This window comes from Panthera onca, chromosome C2 (assembly GCF_046562875.1).
Source record: "Panthera onca isolate mPanOnc1 chromosome C2, mPanOnc1 haplotype 2, whole genome shotgun sequence".
NCBI classification, from domain to species: domain Eukaryota; kingdom Metazoa; phylum Chordata; class Mammalia; order Carnivora; family Felidae; genus Panthera; species Panthera onca.
This window is the reverse complement of record NC_138347.1, coordinates 107652617-107676416: the sequence shown is the minus strand read 5'-3', so window position 1 is coordinate 107676416 and position 23800 is coordinate 107652617. Positions and strand designations below refer to the sequence as shown.

The 23800-nt window shown below is 43.0% G+C and overlaps 2 protein-coding genes across 6 annotated transcripts in view; one reads left to right on the top strand and one right to left on the bottom strand.

Annotated features, from left to right (window-relative positions):
* The window catches only part of VEPH1 (ventricular zone expressed PH domain containing 1), a 245072-nt gene that overhangs the window by 11040 nt on the left and 210232 nt on the right, over positions 1–23800 (bottom strand). For all 5 annotated transcript variants that reach the window (XM_060639068.3, XM_060639066.3, XM_060639065.3 and 2 more), the window contains one exon: positions 1145–1281. In XM_060639068.3, the coding sequence (XP_060495051.2) occupies positions 1145–1281 (137 nt within the window). The remainder of the gene's footprint in view (positions 1–1144; positions 1282–23800) is intronic.
* Positions 6144–18688, top strand: LOC145715747 (uncharacterized). Its single transcript, XM_081796568.1, has 3 exons — positions 6144–6274; positions 14894–15539; positions 16989–18688. The coding sequence occupies exons 1-3, from the start codon at positions 6144–6146 to the stop codon at positions 17172–17174; spliced, it is 963 nt and encodes a 320-aa protein (XP_081652694.1). The 3' UTR covers positions 17175–18688.

Sequence of the window (23800 nt, the reverse complement as noted above, 5' to 3'; positions counted from 1 at the left end):
CTGGGGCTCAAATAATACCTGTAAAAGTGGGACTGGACAAGAATCCAAAGGCCAGCGTCTTGCCCTTCCTGGCTTGCCTGGTAGCTAGATAAGACTGAAAGTGCCTCCACTGCCTGCTCAAGTCAGATTCCACAAGGCTATCTTGGCATTGAAACTAACCTGGTGCCTGCCCCTCCCAGGAAAGACACAGGCAAGTAAGGGTTCTCAGTTGTGGAAGCCGCTGGGATGGCCCAGCCCAAAGGAACATGCTTCCACCCTCCAGCAGGGAGGGAAGGAGGGAGGACAAGTCACCCCAGACGCAGCATCCATAACATGGCAGTAACAATAGTGCTGACCTCAAAGGACTGTTCTGAGGATTCTTGAAGGCAATCCAGCATGGCATGTGATAAGCTATTATTACTATATTCAAAATATCCAAGAAGTAGGTCAAGCTTTCTTTCTTCCTGATCCTGAATAAGTAGAATTTAACGATAAATAAAACTGATTTGAAAAGAAGGGGATAACTTTGCATTGTCTATTAGAATAGAATGCTGCTTCAGAAGTTTCCCACTAGAAATTCAGAATACAGATATTTACTGAGCCTCCTAGTTTCAGATTGAAAGTTATATTACATGAATATTTATTAATTCTTTTAGAATCATATTCTATTCATTAACTGAATACTAAATACCTAAAATGTGAACTTAGCAGACTACGAAAAGGACTTAAATAACTCAGCCTTTGTTTCTTTATCCCAGCCTACTGTCCCCCTTCCTTGGGTCCCTGCCTCCAAATATAACCTTTAGTATAAATGAAATCAAGGTCCATATCATAAGACATTAATTTATGTAGCTGATCTATGAGGAAACAAAAGGCACACTGTTCAAGTCAAGCTCGCTGTGTAGTTCTTCTGCAGTTCATCTTTCTAAAACTTAAGTCAACAAAAAAGATCTACCATAATAAATTGAAGAGAGACAGTGAACCAACTAATGTAGGGCTGAACAGAATAGACAGTCCAAGGGGCATATGCAGTAAAATGATGCTGTAAAATTATAAATGGAAAAGGAAAAATTATTGGTGTTTTAACTCAAGACAAAATGCCTAGCTGCTTGGTGGAGAACAGGACCTTAAAAATGCAAGTGTAAAAGACAAGAGGGAAACTTACAGACTTTCCTTTTTGAAACAGAAGTTGATTTCCGGCCAGCGTAAAATAACGAGTTTTCCACCTTTTGATGAACTTCCATCTGACTTGCTTCTCTTTAAGTTTTCCTTCCATGAGAGGCTGGCCATCTTGGTTTACAACTGTTGAAGGTAAGAAAATGATCAAGCCTTTTATTTTCCATTATTTATTTGGCAAGTGATCAAAAGTCAGAATTGTACAATGAACCTGAACCCAGTAAGCATATTTGGAGAGTGTGCTAATAAATTATGAATTTGGTTAACCTTTCCCCCTTTGTCCCTAAAGGAATGCACAATTTAGATATGATAATGAGAAAGTGTTGAAAGACCTCACTGAGATTTTCAAAAGGAATATAGTTCACTAAAAGAGCATCTGGTTAGCAGTGGTTAGGGGGGATCCAGATATCCAGACATCCAGCCCGCTGTGCTTAACTCTTTTGTTTCATGATATTCTGTTCACATGAACTGCTTAGAAATGCAACTTTATAAACCAAGTATATTTAGTTATTTAACAGCAAAAGTCAAAGCTGTGCCCTCAAAGATGTTAGGTGAAGACATAACATTGCAAAGGCAAGCCCAACACTTTTGAACATGGTATTTCCACTCTCTGGCACACACACACTCCTTTTTCCACTCTGCATGTACCCATTGAACAACTAATTATTTCACGTATCAGCTCAAATGTTACTTCTTTTGGGAGACCTTCCCCAAACTTAGACCAGAGTGCATTCATCTGCCATATGTTCTGTAGCATCTGGCATGTTTCTTTCACATCAAGCATTACTGGTAGATAGTTATGGTGTTTATCTGATTCATGTCTGTCTTTCCCATTAAACTGAAAGCTCTGTGAGGGTAAGATCTTTGCTTTGTTCGCTCATGTATCACCAGGCATCTAATACAGTGCCTGGCAGATATAGGGAATTTACTAATATTTGTTGAACGGAAAGGTTTATTTTATAGTGAGGTAGAATGCATATGATTGCACATCATCATAGAGTTAGATTTGTTACAATATCAGAAGTTATAATGTTCAACTAAAGAATTCCATTTCTTTTGCCAACTACATAAGATTCACTCTCCAAATTCATATGAATTCTGATTTCTGGGGACTATGACAATACTTACTTATATATATTATGTTCAATTTTCATAGCACTTTGAAAGTAATGAAATGTGTTCCTTCATTTGGAAATTTAGACAGTGCCTGTTTGACCATGCAAATAAAACCTAGGCTTCCTATCCTACCATTTCTGTTTTCTAGTAAAAGTCAAATAACTACCTTAGATAAGGAGGATTTGTCCACCTTGACAGCATTTTCGGGATAAGAATGATGAAATATATGAAATACATAGTTTCCATAAACAAAATTCTACTAAGGCTAGTTTGGCCATGTTTCCTTCCTGTCTGATGACTCTTCAATTGGATGTTCCATTGTCAACCCCAAATTAAAAACTGAAAACATTATCAAATATATTGTTAGATAGTGACAGGGCTATGATGAAAATGAAGCAGGATTGGTGCACATGCACATATGTTAAGAAAGAGCTTGGACATTCAAAGGGACCTTTATTCTGAGACGTCAGTGTTGAGAAATCTCTCCCATCTCTAGAGCAACTTCATGGTGGCTAGTAATGTGCACAGCAGAGCATAGGGAAAGCAGGAACTCAAGCAGTATTGACAATAGATACAAGAAAATGATATCAGTGTTCTGTTTTGCTTTGCTAGAGATCATCTGATTTAGAGTATTCTTAAAGACAATAATGCTCTTTGCATATTTAAATTTTCCATAAACAGTGTTTGCTTCCTTTGTGCAACCTCCACACTCTGCAGTTACTGCAAATGCTCTGTCTTCACTGTTCTGTATGTCCTAGAGAGTCAGAAGAGCCTCCCAGTGTGGGCCTGGACCAAAGATTCAGTGTTTACTCACAGTGTGCTGCTGAGTCATGAAGGGGGCAGCAGCCTGTCTGACAGAAGGAACAGAAGGTCCAAGGGAAGATCCAAGAAGAAGAAAACAAACTTTAACAAACAATGAAAAACCCAGGCCAGAATTTACATTAAAATCTTTCCTAAACTAAAACATCCATTTCCTATGCTTTCACAGTAGAGAAAAATTGCTAACCTAATTATAATGTTCAAGGATTTTTGCATAAGAATTCAGAAGAGTTAGATTGGAGTCCTTTCAAATGCAGTTTTCTGATCAGCTCAATCCCACCTACTTTAAAAAAAGGTTGAGATCACAATTCAAAATTAAGAAACTTATGTGAGGACACGAGGTAAGTAGCACTACTTTCTCCTCCATCTCCTGCTTTTATTGAAGACTTTACCTCATAGTTTGTAATCACATTTCTTTCTTACAATGGTTTTAATGGCAAGATGACTTAATGTAACAGCTTCATAAGAGTACATTTTTCTAGTCTCCATCTTCCATGTTTACTCAAAGAAGCATTTGAAATAGTCATGATATTTGACCTGATTTGAAATCATGGTTGATTTAGGTAATATTCAAGCACATGAATCCTTCTGGATCTGACCTAGGGGATTAACTTCAAGTATTTCTCTTCAAGGCAGTGAGAGGCTAAGAGAAAAATTACCAGGTGTACTCACAACTGCAAAGAAAAGATCTTTCCCCTCCCCCCGCCGTTCCTGAAACCAGCCAGGGCGCGCCCGGTTGTAGTCTGACATAAAGGCAGGAACCAATCAAGTTCTGCTGAATGGTTTGAAATAAAGGCGGGAACCAATCGAGTTCTGCTGAGCGTTCAGATTTAAATGTTAACCAACAACAGCTCTGTAACCTCTAAAAAAAATCCCTAACTTGTTTGTGCCTGTCTATAAAAGAAGCTGTAAGATCCTTACTCGGGGTCTCTTAGCATCACCTGCAACGAGTGCGCGGAGGACCGGGTTCGAACCTGCAATAAATGACCCTTGCCACTTGGCTTTGACTCTGGACTCTGGTGGTTTGTTTTCGGGGGGTCTTTCGAATCGGGGCATATCAGCAGATCCAAATGTTGCACTTGAAGAGTGTGTGACAAAAGTTTGCAAGAAGCACTTGGCAAACAGCTGAAGGAATTGTTTGAGACATGGAGTGGGTAACATATCATACCCACAGACCTGCATAATGACCATATAACAATAATGATCATGAAAGACTCAAGACAAAATGAAAGGCTTACTTGGGCACAAAAGGATAGAGGACTATCAAGAAGTGCTACTAAGCAGAGACTTTTCATTGTAGCCCAGCCAAAACTACCTCAGGGAAAAAGTCCATGGAAAGGGTTGTAGGAAGGAAATGTTAGCAGAACTTTAAACAAGCTTCATGTTAGGGCCCAAATTTATGCATCAAAGTCAGCTTCAGATAATTTCATAAAATCCAGGCTATTTGTAGCTGTAGTATTAACTTAATAATAGTTTCAAAAGGCAAAAAAAAAAAAAAAAAAGAAAAGAAAAGACTTAAAATTTTTTGCTACTATCCCACGTCTTAATTTTTTTTTTTGCAAGTATGTCTGGCATATGCACCAGAGGTCGTATGTCATTTTACTAGGTCTATTGCCCATATCATGTCCTTGTAAGCAATAATTCTCATGATAACACTGACTCTTTGTGATCAAATCAGGGAATTAACTCTTTCAAAGGGTGTTTATATTCGATTTGAAAAATAACATGTGGAATATGACTATGAGAGAACGATCATGTATTCGAAACTCTCTTGTTTGCATGGAACACACACAGGATCATCTTCTTTCTTGCCAATTAATGCATTATTTCATTTAAAGCACCACAATGTGGCTAAGACATTATCTACCAACCTGGATTTTTTCTTTTTTTTTTTTTTAATTTTTTAACGTTTATTTATTATTGAGAGACAGAGAGACACAGAGCATGAGCAAGGGACGGGTAGAGAGAGGGGGAGACAGAATCTGAAGTAGGTTCCAGCCTCTGAGCTGTCAGCACAGAGCCCGACATGGGGCGTGAACTCCCAAACTGTGAGATCATGAACCGAGCCAAAGTCAGTTGCCTAACAAACTGAGCCACCCAGGCACCCCGGATTTGTTCTTTTTTTTAAATGTCAGTGGCTGAATAGCTATGGGATATTAAACTGATTTCTCTTGTGCAACTGGAACCCAAACTGTTATTGTGTTTATCAACTTAAAAGTCTTTCTGAGGGTCAATATAAACGTTTATACATTAACTATATTTCTTTTGTGCACCAAGAGTTGAAGATATTTATGTTGATAAAAAATGAATTTTGAAGATGCTAATCTTACTCAGCATGAAGTGGATGATTAAGAGTGAAGTAATGCCAGACAGATACCTTAAAGCTGAGAAGCCCTACAGCAGAAAGGGTAATGCAATAAAGAATACCTCTCTGTTTATCTATCAGCTATCCAGCCATCGCATACATACTTTTGTTCACAGATAAGTTGTAAAGTACTGTGTTTGGATCTGATGGAGTTACAAAGCTCAGCTCAGAGAGAGCTTGAATTTATCATCTTGTAGGTGGAGGTAAAGCATTTTACAAATTATACAGTGCCATTGGAGAGGTAAAAATCAAGCACTACAATACGCAAAGTCAGGAAATTCTACTTGTGGCTGGGAGGAGGTGACCAGGCAGCTGGGTCTTGGCTAAGGAAAGGAGAGAGGGTATTCTAGGAAGAGGGCAGAAAAGGACTGAGGTACAAGAAGGGTGTGTAAGGGAAAGCACATGAAAAGAAAAGAACCTAAAAATCTGGAAAGATCCATGAACACATGAGCAAATTCATAAAACTGTTGCTTTGGAAGAAAGCCATATGTGGAAGGCTGAGGGTGTGAAGGCAATTCAAGATTTTCTAGGTGTAAGATCCAGGAAAGAGATTGGGTATCAAACTGTCATGGTGAGGTCATATTGGACTTTAATTGAAGGTCCTTTTGAATATTTGTTAGAAAGGACTTTGCTTTTCTTAAGAACTAAGCAGGGGCCTAGAGCCTGTGTGGGTCCAGCCAGCATAGGCATGAGGCCTCCTGGGCCCCAGATGGGATCAGTTATATGTCAAGAAGAGTCTCAGCAGGAAATAGAGGACACCTCAAGCTGGGTAATTGAAGGACTTAATAAAGGGGCTATTTACACAGATGTGGGCAAGGTGTAGGAAAAGCACCATAGTACTCTGGGGCCAGGAACCATGGGGAGGCATAACACCCTCTGCATGAAGAGGAAAGGGGAGAGAACAGTTAGGACTTGGAGGGAAACTTATATGGAGAACACTGTTTGTCATGAGCTGTGGCCTTGGGCACAGGACAGTCAGCCTGCAGCAACCAAGCAGAGGGGAATGTGGGAACAAATAACCCTACCTCACTCTGCTTCCTCCCTGTGATCATCTGCCTTTGTCCCTAGTGGTCAACTGTAACTGAAAGTCAGAGGTAGTGGAGACTGGAACACACTGGAGGGATACCTCCTAACCGGGGCAGAGGAAGCAGGAAAGCTTCATCTGGAATAAATGTGTCTGAGCTGAATTCTGAAGAACAAATAACAATAAGGAAGGTAAAGGAAGAAAAGATATCCTGAAAAAAACAAAAAGCCAAAGCTATTTGCAAAAGGGCAAGGCTTAGATAGGAGTCATGCAATGCATACTAGAAACTAATTCATTCTATGTGATGGAAGCCTGGTGGGACTTTGAGGGCAGGAGATGAGGTGTGAGAGTCAGGGAAAGATTAAGCCTAAAGATCTTTGGACATTGTGCAAAATGGAATCTGATGCTTTGTGATAGAACATAATGAAAAATAATAATTTCTGTAGTCATACAATCCCTTTTATCTCAAGTGCACTAGAGGTCAGTGTTTCAAGGTCTCCATCTTGTTTTAAGGTTTGTTGCAATTCTGAATATGTCGTTAGCAATTTATAATTTATTTAAACATAGCGTGTTGAATGTCATGTTTACTCACCACTATAATAGATCATACAGAGCTATACCAAAAAGTTTCTCTGATATAGGCCTATAGTTTATGGGGTAAGGACAGTGATTTTGGAGCCAGACCTCAGCCGAAGTTCAGAATCTGCTACTTAACAACTGACTGATCTTGTGCAAGCTACTTCACTGAACTTCAGCTTCATCCTCTAGAGTTGTAATGCTTAGCCACAGGGCCACCACAAATGGCTGTGCAGGTTGTTCACTGCACAAGAGCACTCAGCCAAGGTGGTGAGGAGGGTCTGAAATTCAGCTTGTATTTTGCTGTTCACCATCCATTCCCAAGTGGATTTCATCCATCATAAATAAAGGCACACAAAAGTGTCTTTAAGGCTAACCTTAACCGAATGTCTGGTACATGGTAAGGGATAAATAAATAGTAGCTACTATCATCATGATCACGATATCATCATCAATATAAAATGATCATCACCATCCTTTTATTGTGATGATGAACAGATGGTTTTTTATAAATACCATATCCTAATGGTTCCAGGATAAAATCTGCCTCCCTCCCTCAAATCAAGAATGAAGTAAAATCCACATGAAGGCATTAGGAATAACAAGAGAATTCAGAGTGAGACAGGGAACACTTTTAAGGTTCAAGGACTTTAGGCTTTGAACTTAAGATGTGACAGGCAATTCAAAGAGTCCCAAAAGGGAGGTAAACTCTTCTGTTTTTGTATAACTAGTTCATTTATTCACCAAGACTGCCATTTTGAAACCAATCCAGTAGGGATTGGGCTGCATTGGGAGTGTTTTCTACATCATCTGTGGTTGCTCCCTTTTCTTCCAGACTTCCTGCTTGTTCTTAGGACAGTAGTTGGTAACCCCCATATAACTACTATTCACATTGCAAAGTGACTGCCATTCAGACTCAGAAATCCATTATACTGTATGCTTTTTGGCTTATGTAACTTTTGCTTGAAAACATTGGATGTGCAGGAATAACCCATAACTGAGATTGCCATGAATTTAATTTGTGATATTTGAATTCTCAATCATTCTTTCCTGATTGTTAAATACCTTTAAAAGAAGGCAACTTCTGGAAGAAAAAAATATATATACATCTCAAATACTTAGCTTTTAAATAAGAACTAAGAAAAAGTATCTTTTTAAAAACTTGCCCTTGAAATTACTGCTTCTGGGAATTACAACTCCTATACAGTCTGTGGGGTATTTCTTTGTATGCACGGAGAGTCTCAGATTTACTTGAATTCCCTTCTGTGGTTTTACTAATTTGCGTGTGTGTGTGTGTGTGTGTGTGTGTGTGTGTGTGTGTGTGTCAGTTCTGATAAAGCCAACTATAATTATAGAGGAAATGCTTAAAGAGGGGTAGAAGCACTAAAATGAGGAGGGCATAGGAGCCACATTTAGTAAACTGAGCATCTGTGGTTTTTGAAATCACTAAGGATTGTAACAAATGGTATGTTTCTAGTGAATATCCTGCCAGTGTTTTAGAGTGCCATATTTACTTATCAGTAGTGAATGAATGAGGAGGCATAATCCAGCATAGATTTTGAAACATCCTACAAGATGCTATGAAGTCCAGAATAGGACAAAAAAACTCAATTTGACAGCAGCTCTTTGATGACATTTTCACATGTAACTGAATGGCTTCCTTCCTTAATAATTTTATACCCATCAGAACATAGTATGCTCTCTAGGCTTCTCTACCAGTCACTGAAATATTGATCTAAAGAAGCCTCAGAACTATTATTTTATAAGCCTGTAGAACAATATTTTCCAGACTGTATTCTGAAGGCCACCTTCAGAATTATTCGCTGGCTTGGAATTATTCACTGGCTTGTTAAAATGCACATCCCAAGGTACCACCCAAAGCTACTGAATCATAATTTTGGGGTGGGGTGAGGGACCTTACATTTTTAACAAGATACCCAGGTGATTTTCATGTAGCTCAAGAACTTCTAGGAAATGATAGCAGCCTCATGGCAGATGACAGTAATAGGTCATAGAATACACAGAATTGTTAAACTGCAAAACCAATAATGAATAGAAAATTGTTATGATCTTTTTATGAAATTAAAGAATAGGATAGCAGTATAAGATAATACGCATATCCTTGGCTTAAATCAATAGAGTTACAGAAAAAGAATGCTCAGCATCAATGTCTGTGGAATTTGGCTTATTTATTGTATCATCAGTGAAACAAAAATTCTAAAGCCACTTGATAAAAAGGTAATCTGTTCAGTAGTTGTGCGCAGTAACCACGATCACCTTTGTGCCTTTTATGGGAAGCTATCAGTGAGGACTGGCCCAGACTTGCCTAGTAATGACTGCTAGAGACCAATGGGAAAAGATCAGAGATGGTGGAAATGAATGAAGATAATTGCTTAATTTCAGGATTGAGCTTTGAATAAGAAAGGGTTCCACACATGTTTCTTATGTTGGTCCCACACTGCTATTCTATTAATATGATCTCATGGATAGGTCTTCCTGGCAAACCTGGCCATAGGATTTTAGACAGTTGTAAATGTTGAGTACTTTCCCACACTGTGTACTGTAGAGCTGCTTTCCTTGCACAGGGAAAAAGAGATATGACATACTTGTCATCTGGTTTGGGTTGTGCAAGTTGAGCACATCCTAGCTATTGTCCTAGCTCCCTGTACATTCTTGGTATATTAGAAGATCCTAAGGTGTTGTCTACAATGCTTTTGTAGAATGATTTAACACAAGTTCCATCTGTTATGGTTCAAACCATTTGACAAAAAAAGAAGTTTTACAATGTTGGCATTGGAAGCTTTATCTATAACATGCATACCATCATGCTCATGCTCATGACCAGACATATAACACACACACAACACATCACTTTCTGTTAATTACAATGATTGCCCATATTGCTTTCGAAAAGACCTTATTTAAGAAGATACTGTTTATTCAGTGAAAACATCTAATATGAAAATTACACTGGAAATGTTATCATATGAATACTTTGTCTCTGAAAATGAATCACTGTGAATTCATTAATTTGTTTTCTGTCACCATTTGCCTGAGAAAAATTTTACCAAACATTTTCTGAGAAGATACAAACTTTGGATGTTCACTTATTTGGTAAATATTTATTGAGCATTGTGTGCTAGGGACTGAAATGGATGGGTACTATGCACTACCATTGGATGTGAGGCTATGAGAGGCATGTTATAGAGTTTGGTCTTTAAGCTAAGAGCTGTGGGCTGTTGTAAGGTTTCAAGGGGGGGAGGCACTGTCAGATTTGTGTTTTGAAGATGTCATTCTGGCTGCAGTGTGGGAGGCTGATTGGCAGGTCCAGAGTAGCTTAGTTAGGAGGCTATTTCCATTATTTTAAGTAAGAGGTTATGGTATCTTACTCTGTGTGATGGAGAGAGGTAGCCAGAGTTGAGAGCCATTGAGAAGGTCAAATCCATGATGCTGGGTGAGGGACTGGGTGGAGGTAGGAAGAGGGCAGTGGGTCTCTGACTGGTGTGGCAGAATGACTGATGTTGTGTTTACTCATATAGAAAATGCCAAAAGAAAACCTAGACTTTTTTCAGGGGCAAGGGAGGGATAATCATGAGTTTAATTCTTTTTCTTTTTCTTTTTTTTAAATATGAAATTTATTGTCAAATTGGTTTCCATACAACACCCAGTGCTCATCCAAACAGGTGCCCTCCTCAATACCCATCACCCACCCTCCCCTCCCTCCCACCCCCCATCAACCCTCAGTTTGTTCTCAGTTTTTAAGAGTCTGTTATGTTTTGGCCCCCTCCCTTTCTAACCTTTTTTTTTTCCTTCCCCTCCCCCATGGTCGCCCGTTAAGTTTCTCAGAAAAACAAATAATCCAGTGAAGAAATGGGCAGAAAACATGAATAGACACTTCTCATGAATTTAATTCAAATGAAATGAGCCTGAGGTGCCTTTGAAGCAGCCAAGTAGGTGGTGGGAAATGTAAATCCAGAGTTGGGAGGAGAGGCCTGCACTGCAGATACTCCTTTGGGAGTTGTCTCATAGAAGTGGCTGCTGAAGCTGCAGGCCCTGCAAAGACTGGCTGGGGAGAGAGTGTACAGCAAGGAGGAGAGGGCTCTCAGCAGTGAATAGGGGATGGAGGAAGGTGGGCCCAGAAAGGGGGCTGGGAAGGGGTATCTGGAGAGTAGGAGGGAGACCAGAGTGCTGCATCACACGGTTACAGAGAGAGGGTGCTGGAAGAAGGAGCAACTGGTCAGCAGAATTGAGTGCTGCGAAAAGGCAGTAACGCAAGGACAGTGGCATACACAGTGCACGAGAGACTTGCCTAACTCCAATGTCCACAGAGACAATGGGTTTAGAAGCCAGAGTAGAGTCAGGTCAGATGGAGAAGGATGCAAAGAGAGGCAGAATGAACATTGACACCTCCCTTTGTTTAAAGAGGAGGAGAGGCAAACCATAAGAGACTCTTAAATACAGAGAACAAAGGGAGTTTGATAGAGGGGAGGTAGATGGGGGGGATGGGCTAAATGGGTGATGGGCATCAAGGAGGGAACTTGTTGAGACACGAACTGGGTGCTATATGTAAGTGATGAAATCACTAGTTTCTACTCCTGAAACCAAGACTACACTGTATGGCTTAATTAATAATTAATTTGAATTTAAATTATAAATAAATAGCCCCAAAAATGAAGTATTGTCTGTAAATTTCTTAAGATGGAGCTGGTTCGTAATAAACATTCAATAAATGGTGGCTGCTATTCTTATTATTTTTAAAAAAATTTTTTCCAATGTTTATTTTTATTTATTTATTTATTTTAATGTTTATTTATTCTGAGACTGAAAGGGCGGACCTACGCCGGCCGACTCCATCTTGTTCTGTGTCCTCCACCTTGACCATGCCTCCTCCCCTTGAGTAACCTCCTACTCACCCATTCAAACTTCCCAATCAAAACATGCCCGGTGACCTGCGTAACAGGACTCCGACCCTTCCCCAGCCATTGGCTGAGGCCACAGCCATTACCTCACCAACTGCCCCTAGACCCCAATAAAACCTTTGTGCTTTTGGAACTCGCTCTTTCTCCTCGATATCTCACCGCTGCGTCGGTGCAGTAGGGGATTGAGCTCGAGCTAGGTCGAATAAGGCTCTTTGCTTTTGCATCGGACTCGGCTTCCTGGTGGTCTTTGGGGATCACAAATTCTGGGCATAACATTTGGGGGCTCGGCCCAGGATCCCCAAGATCCTCGAGGGACCCCCGACCCGGAGAGCCTGACTGGCCACGGTTAGTGTCTGTTCGTTCCATCTTTTCTGTGTGAGCTCATTTCTGAGATTCTGGTAGTGCCCGATGCGGTCTAAGTGGACGCACTGGAGGACCACGGGCCGGGAGTTTTGGAAGACGTTCCGATCCTCCCTTTTGGAGGGACGTGGAATCCCCTCATCGGTTCTGGAGGGACGTGGAATCCCCTCAAAGGTCTGAGATGAGGTGGGTCGCTCCCACTGGTCGGCGTGAGGCTGTTGTCTAGCTTTCAGTTTAGGAGGGACGTGGAATCCCCTCATCGGTTTTGGAGGGACATGGAATCCCCTCAAAGGTCTAAGCTAGCTTTCAGTTTTGCTTCCACGGAGTTGGAAGACTTTCCAGGGGCCCTCTGTTTGTCTGTTTTTGTGTTTCTCTGTTTTGTTCTGTGGACTTACTGGATGGACGTTATGGGACAGACTCAGACTACTCCTCTAAGTATTATGATTGATCACTTTAAGGATGTGAGGGGAAGAGCTAACAAACTCAGTGTGGAAGTCTGAAAGGGCTGGTGGCAGGTTTTTTGTTCTAGCGAGTGGCCAACTTTCAATGTCGGATGGCCACCAGAGGGGACCTTCGACCTCCCTACCATCCACCGAGTCAGGAGTATCATCTCTCGGCCTAAGACGGGCCATCTTGATCAGCTCCCTTACATTATCACTTGGCAGGACCTTGTAGAAGACCCACCCTCTTGGCTTAAGCCCTTCCTAGCCCCACTCCCTCTGGAGCCAAAACCCATTCTTGCTTTGCAAGGGACAAAGAAGAAGGAAAACAAGAAAAGTCTTACCCAGCCTTCAACACCCCTCTACCCTGTCCTACAGGGGGGGGACTGAAGAAGAATTAATTTTTCCTCCCCCGTATAACCCCCCTAGGATGCAGGAAGAACACCATCCTCCCCCTCCGGGGGAGGCAGACGCTGTTCCGAGAGCGGGAGGCTGAAACGCTCTAGTGGGAATCCGCCCGCCCTTTACCAGACAAAGGGCTTGGAGGGAGCAATCCGCCTCTGCCACCGACTCCACTATTCTGCCCTGAGAGCCACCGGACCCCCAGACGTGGAGGGGAATCAGCCCCATCACTATTGGCCTTTCGCCACTAGTGACCTCTACAATTGGAAAGCTCAGAATCCCAAGTTTTCCGAGAAACCGGCAGGGCTTATCGATTTATTAGACTCTGTTCTTTTTACCCATCAGCCCACGTGGGATGATTGCCAGCAGCTTTTGCAGGTCCTGTTCACTACTGAAGAAAGAGAAAGAATCCTCAAAGGGGCCTGAAAACTAGTTCCGGGCACAGACGGGAATCCCACCACCAACCAGACTCAGATAGATGCCTCCTTCCCCTTAACTTGGCCCCAGTGGGATTTCAACACGGCAGAAGGTAAGGAGAGTCTCCAGGTCTACTGCCAGACTCTAATGGGGGGGTCTCCGAATGGCTGCTAGAAAGCCAACCAATTTGGCCAAGGTAGGAAATGTACAACAGGGAAAAGATGAATCTCCCACTGCCTTTTTAGAACGGATCATGGAGGCATTCCGTACCTATACCCCCATGGATCCAGAGGCTCTGGAAAGCAAGGCAGCTGTTATCATGGCCTTTGTAAACGAATCGGCCATAGACATTAGGAGAAAATTACAGAAAATATATAGACTAGGAGAAAAAAGTCTGCAGGACTTACTGGTGGTAGCCAAAAAGGTATATAATAACCGGGAGCCTCCTGAGGACAAGCAGGCTCGCGCCATGGCAGCTGCCAGCAGTAAGCAGACTCGAGACCTGGCCAGAATACTACTAGCTACCACTGCTGACTTCCCTGAGGAACGAGACCGCCGTCTCCGGCAGCTGGCAGACGACGCAAGAAAAGGTAAAGGAACCACCAAGCCGGGGGGGGGGGGGGGGGGGGGAAGCAGAGGCTGCAGAAAGATCAGTGCACATACTGCAAGGAGATAGGGCATTGGGCCTGAGATTGTCCGAAATGGGCCGGCGGGAAGGGAAGCAAGACTGATTGAGTAAAAGTCCTAGAGCTAGATGAACTAAGCGATTAGGGGAGTCGGGGTTCGGACCCTCTCCCCGAACCCAGGGTAACTCTTAAAGTGGAGGGGACCCCTGTTGACTTCCTTGTCGACACCGGAGCACAACATTTGGTTCTCTGCACCCCACAAGGAAAACTAGCCAGCAAGAAGTCCTGGGTACAAGGGACGACTGGTATGAGCCAGTATTCATGGACTGCCCGAAGAACAGTAGATTTGGGAACGGGCCGGGTATCCCACTCCTTTATGGTAATACCAGAATGCTCCTACCCGCTGTTAGGACGGGACTTACTGACCAAGATTGGAGCTCACATAACTTTCAGACAAGGGGGGGCCTCAGGTCACCGATGGCAAGGGCCACCCCATCCAGGTCCTGACCATGAAACTGGAGGATGAATACTGCCTCCACCAGGAGGCGCTCCCGAGAGAGGATAATATAGACAGATGGCTACAAGAATTCCCCTTGGTTTGGGCAGAGACGCGGGGGTGGGGGGGGGGTGGTGGTGGATAAGACTTGCCGCTCACAGGACCCCGGTCCTGGTAGAGCTCAAGCCAGGAGAGAGTCCGGTAAGGATCAAACAATACCCCATGTCTCAGGAGGCCGGGAAGGGGATCGAGCCACACATCCGGAGACTACGAAGCCTAGGGATACTAGTTCCTTGCCAGTCTCCCTGGAACACCCCCCCCTACTGCCGGTCAAAAAGCCTCACACAAATGACTACCGACCGGTACAAGACCTCCGGGAAGTAAATAAGGGGGTCACGGACATACATCCAACTGTTCCCAACCCACATACCCTCTTGAGCTCCTTGGCGCCCTCCAGGGTCTGGTATACTGTACTAGATTTAAAGGATGCCTTCTTCAGTCTGCCGCTGGCACCCCAGAGCCAACCCTTGTTCGCCTTTGAGTGGCATGATCCGGAGGAGGGCTACAGTGGGCAACCCACCTGGACACGGCTGCCTCAGGGATTCAAAAATTCGCCCACCATCTTCGACGAGGCACTACACGAGGACCTGGGTGAGTACAGAAGGGAGCACCCTGGCCTCACCGTCCTACAGTACGTAGATGACATCCTGATTGCTGCCTACACGGCCAAAGACTGTGAGCTAGGGACCCAGGACCTGCTGGCTACCCTGGGGGCCTTAGGGTACCGGGCATCTGCGAAGAAGGCTCAGATATGCAGGGAGAGGGTAAGTTACCTGGGATATATCCTGGAGGGCAGACAGCGGCGGTTATCAGATGCCAGAAAAGAGACTGTCCTAAAGATCCCTACTCCCACCTCCCGAAGTAAGGGAATTCCTAGGATCAGCCGGCTACTGCCGCCTCTGGGTTCCAGGTTTTGCTGAGATCGCCAGGCCCCTATATGAAGCTACCAAAGTGGGGAAAACATTTAAATGGGCTGAAAAAGAAGAAACTGCCTTTAATCAGTTAAAAAAGGCCCTCCTAAGTGCCCCAGCCCTGGGCCTACCAGACATTACGAAGCCCTTCCACCTCTTTGTAGACGAACATAAGGGAATAGCAAAAGGGGTTCTAACTCAAGCCTTAGGCCCTTGGAACTGCCCAGTGGCTTACCTGTCCAAGAAACTAGACCCAGTGGCTGCCGGGTGACCGCCATGCCTAAGAATTATTGCGGCGACAGCACTCCTAGTCAAGGACGTTGACAAACTGACCCTAGGACAGGAAATCTGGATCATGACCCCACACACTATTGAAGGGGTCCTGAAACAGCCTCCTGATAGATGGAGGAGTAACACATGTATGACTCATTACCAGAGCCTCCTACTCAACCCTCCATGAGTGTGGTTCCACCCCAGTGCAGCCCTCAATCCTGCAACCCTGCTGCCCGACCCTGCCCGACCCTGACCCTGACCTAGTGGGCCCTGCTCCACTACATGACTGTGTGGGAATCCTGGAACAAGTACATGGATTCCGGACGGACCTGACCGATCCCTCCTGGATGCCGAGGCTACTTGGTTCACTGATGGCAGCAGCTTTGTGTGAGACGGACACAGGTATGCGGGTGCAGCGGTGGTCACCGAAACGGACACCGTATGGGCAGAGGCTCTACCCTCCGGAATGTCAGCCCAGCGAGCGGAGCTCATAGCCCTCACCAAGGCGCTGATGCTGGGAGCTGGAAAACGGCTTAACATCTACACAGACAGCCGTTATGCGTTTGCCACAGCTCATATTCATGGGGCAATTTATCAGGAGAGAGGGTTACTGACGGCAGAAGGACGGACTATAAAAAATAAGCAGGAGATACTTAACCTGCTTACAGCCTTATGGCTTCCTGCCAAGGTAGCCATTATCCACTGCCAAGGGCACCAAAAAGCTGAGGTAATCGAAAGGCTGAACAGGCAGCCAAGGCAGTAGCCCTTACTTCAGTCCCCACCATGACCATACAACTACCGGACCCGGGAGACCCAGTTTTACCAGACCAGCCCAAATACTCCCAGGAGGAGTTACAGCGGATCAAGAAACTCCCCATGGCCCAGGAGATAAAGGGATGGTGGTATACACCTAACAAGGAGCTCGTGCTGCCAGACCGGCTTGGAGTCTCAGTATTAGAGCACATGCATCAGTCTACTCACATGGGGGCCCGAAAATTAAAAGACTTAATCCGACATGCCAGAATCAAGATTCACCAACAGGACACCAAAATAGAGCAAGCTGTATCTGCCTGCAAGACCTGCCAACTCACCAACGTGAGAGCCACCTCAAATAAAAAAAAGGAACCAGGCTCAGAGGCACCAGACCAGGAGCCCAATGGGAAGTCGACTTCACTGAAGTCAAACCAGGAAAGTATGGTTATAAATATCTTTTAGTATTTACAGACACCTTCTCTGGCTGGGTGGAGGCATACCCAACCAAGCATGAAACGGCTCAGACGGTGGCTAAGAAGCTACTAGAAGACATCTTACCCAGGTATGGTTTTCCTGCCATGGTAGGATCAGACAATGGACCAGCTTTTATCTCACAGATAACACAGGCAGTAGCCAAGGCGGTGGGGGCAAACTGGAAATTACATTGTGCTTATAGGCCCCAGAGCTCAGGACAAGTAGAAAGAATGAATAGAACCCTAAAAGAGACCCTTACGAAATTAACCATGGAGACTGGCGGGGACTGGGTGACTCTCCTACCGTATGCCCTTTACCGGGTTAGGAACACTCCTTACACCTTGGGTTTTACTCCCTACGAGATCATGTTTGGCAGGCCACCCCCTATTATTCCCAACCTTTGAGCTGAACTTCTTGCGGAGTTTAAAGATCAAGAACTTTTTCTTTCCTTGAGAGGGCTCCAGAGGGCGCACGAGGACATTTGGCCGTGCCTCCGTGCCATCTACGAGGCTGGCCCGACCCCGATACCTCATCAGTACAGGCCAGGAGACTGGGTCTACGTCAAGAGGCACCACCGAGAGACCCTCGAGCCGCGCTGGAAGGGACCCTACATCGTGGTGCTGACAACCCCCACCGCTCTCAAAGTAGACGGCATCACGACCTGGGTCCATCACACCCACATTTGGCCAGCAGACCCCTCCTTGATCTGGAAGGACTTCGTCACGCTATGGGCTGTCAATTGGGACCAACACAACCCACTCAAGCTCAAGCTACAGCGCATTCGGCCCACCTAATATTGGTAACTCTGTTAACTCTGCTTGTCATTGCTCATGCTGCCAGGAGTCCCCACGCCCCCCAAAACATCACCTGGCAGATCATAGACACCAGCTTGGGGACAATACTTAATCAGACCTCCCAGAGCCACCCCAGGGACACTTGGTTCCCAGAACTTTGCGTAAACCTCCAAACTCTGTTCTCCTTGTCACCATAAATGCAGCCGGTCCCATGATTGGGTCCGTAAGCTACATGACAAAGGGGGAATGAAAGGGCGGACCTACCCCGGCCTACTCCATCTTGTTCTGTGTCCTCCACCTTGACCATGCCTCCTCCCCTTGAGTAACCTCCCACTCACCCATTCAAACTTCCCAATCAAAACATGCCCGGCGACCTGCGTAACAGGACTCCGACCCTTCCCCAGCCAATCAGCTGAGGCCACAGCCATTACCTCACCAACTGCCCCTAGACCCCAATAAAACCTTTGTGCTTTTGGAATTCGCTCTCTCTCCCAGGTATCTCACCGCTGCGTCGGTGCAGTAGGGTATTGAGCTCGAGCTAGCTCGAATAAAGGCTCTTTGCTTTTGCATCGGACTCGGCTTCCTGGTGGTCTTTGGGGATCACGAATTCTGGGCATAATAAGACAGAGACAGAGCACGAGTGGAGGAGGGGCAGAGAGAGAGGGAGACACAGAATCAGAAGACTGAGCTGTCAGCACAGAGCCCGATGCGGGGCTTGAACTCACAAACCCTGAGATCATGACCTGAGCCGAAGTCGGCCGCTCAACTGACTGAGCCGCCCAGGTGCCCCATGCTATTCTTATTATTACTAAAAACAAATAAAGAGAGGATGAGAGGTAGAGCAGTAGGTGGAGGAAAAGGAAAGGATAAGCCACATGAGTGTGTTTAAAAGCCAATGGGAGGAATCAATTGGGAGGAAGAAACTGAATAGGGAAGAGGGTAATCTATAGGAGAAGGTAGGAAGGATGAGATCCCACCTATGCAAATATTACCATCCTCTTGAGATATTGGATGACTTTATTCTCTGTGGCTGCTAAAGGCACCTATATGTCATTTACATAGATGAGTTTGTGGCTGAAAAACACATTTCTTTCCTTTCCTAACGTTAGTTATATAGGTGAACAAAACGTTAGGATTACTCTGCAAGGTGATGGCCACAGCTCTCCTGAAATATTTTAAGCGCTTTATTTTAGAACTACATAAAAGTTCTTTAAATCAATGTTATCTTAAGGTGGTGTAGTGATAAGAGACTGGTTTACTCCTTTTAGTCTGCCTTTTGAAAGCATGCTTCTGCTCCATAGACTGGCTTGACTCAGCTTATTCTCCAAGTGAAAAGGACACATTCCCATGTGTGATGATTTGTTTGTGGAGAACCATGGGCTGACTAATGCTTGGCTACAAGTATAAGGCCATCAGACGCTTTTACCCTATGTCAGGATAAGATTGTTAACCCCATATGATAAGGCAGAAGGATCAGGAAAGTGACGAGAGATAAAGAATAGAAATTAGCCCCTGAAGGGTGCTAGGTTACTGAGCTTAGTTTATTTCCCATCGAGGCTGACATGTTCTTAGCGCGTTTACTATGGACTCTGTGTACATGTGTGTATTGAAACCTCTTAGTAAAATATTGAAATTGGGTATCCATAGGATGTTAAAATCCTGTGCACAGCAACATTTTCTTCTTATAAAGATTTATTTTGCAAAAGTTGCTACTTTAAGGTTTCAGTTCAGTGTCTATTTAATTTTAAGAAGGTATTGGATTTTAAAGTTGCATTTCAAAACAAATCTTCCACACTCACTCTATCATTTACATAATCCACGAATTACTTGGTATCCATACATCAAATGCTTGTTAAACACTACTATGTACTGGGTACTGAGTACTGTGTAGGGCATAGAAAGATGAATAACCCATACTTCCTCTTCTCCTGTTCACTGTCCAGTCAGGGAAGATTAGTAGCAACATGCTGTGTGTGCTGAAGTGTGGGAGAATAGAAAGAACAGAGGAGAGGAATTTATTATCTGGGGGTAGTGGTGTTTCCGTGTGTGTGTGTGTGTGTGTGTGAGAGAGAGAGAGAGAGAGAGAGAGAGAGAGAGAGCAAGTGAGCTGTGAGTGTGTGGGAAGGTTTAAAAGAGAGAGGCATGCCCGTGTCAGAAAGGCATAGAACAGGAAAATGGGAAGAGAGGGAAAAGAAAAAAGATTTCAGGATAATAATTAATCTGAGTCACTATGTATGTATTTATTTTGTCATTAAATAATTGAAAGTATCTTCAAACAACAAGCTGGCGTTCAATTTTATGCAGTGAATGCATATTCAGTAGTCTCTAACAGTAGGTAAATGTGAAAATGTGAGGTTATCCTACATAAGCACTGTCCTACTTTTGGGACTCTACCCATGTGTAGGACATAAGGCAATATTCTAACATACATAGTAGGAGGGAAGGCATCACAGGGCAAACCTAGCCACTACATAAATCCAAAATGGAGTTTTCTTTTTTGTTACCTTCAAATTACTGTGAAAGTTGATAATGACATTCAATGTTTCCATACTAATGGACTCACAGAGGTATTTGTGACCCATAGATTGGGTCCTCAGAGGCCATTGAGCCCATTTTCACATTGGTATTTGGAGTGGAAAGTTATCTAGCCCACACTGAAGGTGTCCGGCAAAGGAGAGACACAATGGCTATTACCAGTTTGCGGTGTGTGAAGAAAATCTCCTGGGAGAGCTCTTTCTTTTCTTCATATCATTTTGCAACCATCTCCATTTGCCCGTATAATGGAGCCTGCTTCTATAGCACAAATATTTGAAATCACGTTCTAAAGAGGAATCGTGATAGAAGGCTGTCTAAAAAAAATGCTTTCATTTTCTTTTATAACCTAAGGAGACCTCTTACAGATGATCACATTCAACATCTAAATATCTAGTGACTAAGAGAGTAATCACACTGGGGAGTGCTCAGATTTATAGAGGAGGACACGAATGCCAAAACCGAGATGTCTCTAAGTTATTTTTTCTAGGGTGTAAGAACATAGGCATCCCACGTGTCTTGAGAAATAAGAGTGAAAGTCACGATCTAGTCCTTCCTCCTCCTTTTAACAAATGTGACTGAAGCCAGATGTGTTCCAGGATGATGCTGACTAACTGTTACTGCTAACATGCACTAGCAGTTCCAAGACATGAGGGCAACTGATAAAGGGGATTTGCTTGGTTTTCCAGAAGTAAGTTCTGTTCTGTTCTATCCACTTGCTCAATCTCTATTCTCTCATTCATGTGTAGTAATAGGATTGGCAATAAACACCACCAGGCAAATCTCAGAGGACTCGAGTTATTACAGTGATTTTCTAATCGTCTATTCTGTACTTTTATAAAATGATTATCAGAAACTGAGTCAGCAATTGGAAGGATTGGAAATAGCTTCTACGTACGTATTTCCTGCATGTGATGATTTCCCACACATTATCATAACAAAGCCCTTGTTCTTCTTTAAGTGGAATAAGTCATCAGAGAGGTAGATATTATAACACTGTAGAATTTCCAATACTTGGAATGGGAATATACTTGGAATATAATTGGAATTTCCAATACTCAATGTCCTCAATTTGGATTTGCCTAAGAGGTTGAAATCTCAGGTTCAGGAATTAGGCTGCACTGAATCTTGGTTCTACCACTTGGTGGCTATGTGACCTTGGGAAAATTACTTGACCTCTTTGTGTTTCAGCCTCCTCATCTGTAAAATGGAGTCAATAATAATAAGAAAAATACTCAGCTCATTGTTGGTATGATAAATGACAGCAATTATAACAATTTCATTTTTAGACTTTAGACTACTGTAGCATTCAGTTTTTTCTAAGTTTATCTGCATCTAATGGATTCAAAGTATATTTTACTGACTATCAGATATTAAATGCCTGTGAATGTCTGTATGTTGCTAGGAGTGCTGGTGGGCGATAAGACTTTAATCTGAAAAAGGGAATGTACTTAGGTGACCATGTAAGCCAGATGATTTGCTGTCAATTTCTGAATGGGTCCTCTAGTTTGGTCTACATACTGTTAAGGAGGATTTATATTTTAGGATGTCTTTCCTGATGTCTAATTGAAATTTTATAAATGCCTCATGTTTTATTTCTCATTTATGGAGATGTTAAACAGCACTTTTTGTTTTATATTGGAACAATGAATACTTGACAGCAATTATTTTACCATTTGTCAGTACTTAAAAAATAATACAGTTTTTTAAAAAATTTCTTTTGTCTTAGGCTCCCCTATCCTACTTCTTTAAACCCATCCTCTCAGAGGTTGAACCCCGTGAGGGGAATCTGGACTCTGAGGGCATTGATTAAATCCAGAGCAGTAACAAGACTCAGGTACAGTCTGTCAGGGGCTAAGCTGGGGGCTATTTGTTTTTTATATATTGACTTACCTCAGGGAGGAAAGAAGCCCCATCTTCATTTACCAGATTTACAATGCACTGGGTATGCTATAGTGATGTATTTGATTTGATTAATACATAATCACAATCTTGAAACATCTTACTTTAATATTTGAGGCATATTTGATTTTGTCATCTCCAAATATTATTCATTCATTCACTCACTCAGCAAGTATTCATTCCCTGCTATAAACATACAAGGAAGTATGCTAGCCTTTTCCATATATGCCTTCTGGCCCTAACTGGATTATGAACCCCTTCAGAGCAGAGATATTGCACCTTACTCATATTTTATACCAAGCCTTGGCCTGCAGAAGACATTCAACCAATACAACAAACATACATTACGTAAATGAAAAGTAGGATTCGGGTACTATGTTTGCTGTGCATAACAAAATAATAAAATATTTATTCCTATGTCTCGATCATCTTTAAAATTTAAGAACATGAATGTAAATATTGTCTCCATGAATAATATGTGTCGGCAGCATTATGTTAGACCTTTCATTTCTATGAAATGTATAATCTAGATGCTTACATAAAAATAAGATGAGATCAACAACTTACATACATTTTTCAGGGAATCAAGAGTTTTTGGTGAAAATAATAGTTGAACATAGGATTTCTCTCAGACTCACATCCCCTTTCATGTAGCAAAAGGAAATGAACAAAGAAAGCTAAGCACACTGAAGTTTTTAGGGCCAAGCATTTTGATTCAATATGTTCTGCTATAAAATATTTGGCCTTGTTTGAATTTTTATTGCTATATGTTCTCAGTCTATATTTAACTGTGAGAAACACAAGTAAGAAAGAGTAAATGTGCAAACTGTTCTTTTCACGTGTATGGCAGAGAATTTGAGAAAGCATATATTAAAGGAACACTTTGTGTTTTTAACTTCCAGCCCCTCTTCTGAGGCCTCCGTTGGCCAGATATGATTAAATGCTTATTGAGCTAAGGACTCAGCTTACTTGGAATGAGAATTCTTAAGGGTCTCTCAGAGCCATCTAGGATAAGCACCCTACTTCGCCATGCTCTCAAATAAAGTTTCTTGTATGCTGTTTTCCATAGGTGGAATAAGGTCTAATGAGAAAGTTTTATAATGGAGACATTCAATTCCCCAATTCCTTATTTGCTCAAATTAACTTTTTAAAAATTGGGGTGTTCACTCTGGCATCAGCTCAGTGCAGACTCTGTAATCAGCCAACAATCTGTGCCTCACAAAGCCTGCCATCCTGCACTGCCAGCCTCTTCCATCCACAACTTTTCCGTGGGCGAATACAATTCAGCTGGTGCCTCTCCATGAGCCCCTCACAGCTCCATCTGGCCAAATAAACAGACTTTCTTCCATTCAGTCTTAACTTCTCGGCAGTTAGCAAGAAAATAGA

Excerpts from the sequence above, each read along its gene's own strand:
- LOC145715747 (XM_081796568.1), top strand. The coding sequence starts at position 6,144 with ATGAGGCCTCCTGGGCCCCAGATGGGATCAGTTATATGTCAAGAAGAG. Across the intron at positions 6,275-14,893 it reads TACACAGATGTGGGCAAGGT|AGCTCAAGCCAGGAGAGAGT; the intron begins GTAGGAAAAGCA and ends CGGTCCTGGTAG. Across the intron at positions 15,540-16,988 it reads CTCAGATATGCAGGGAGAGG|ATTCACCAACAGGACACCAA; the intron begins GTAAGTTACCTG and ends GCCAGAATCAAG.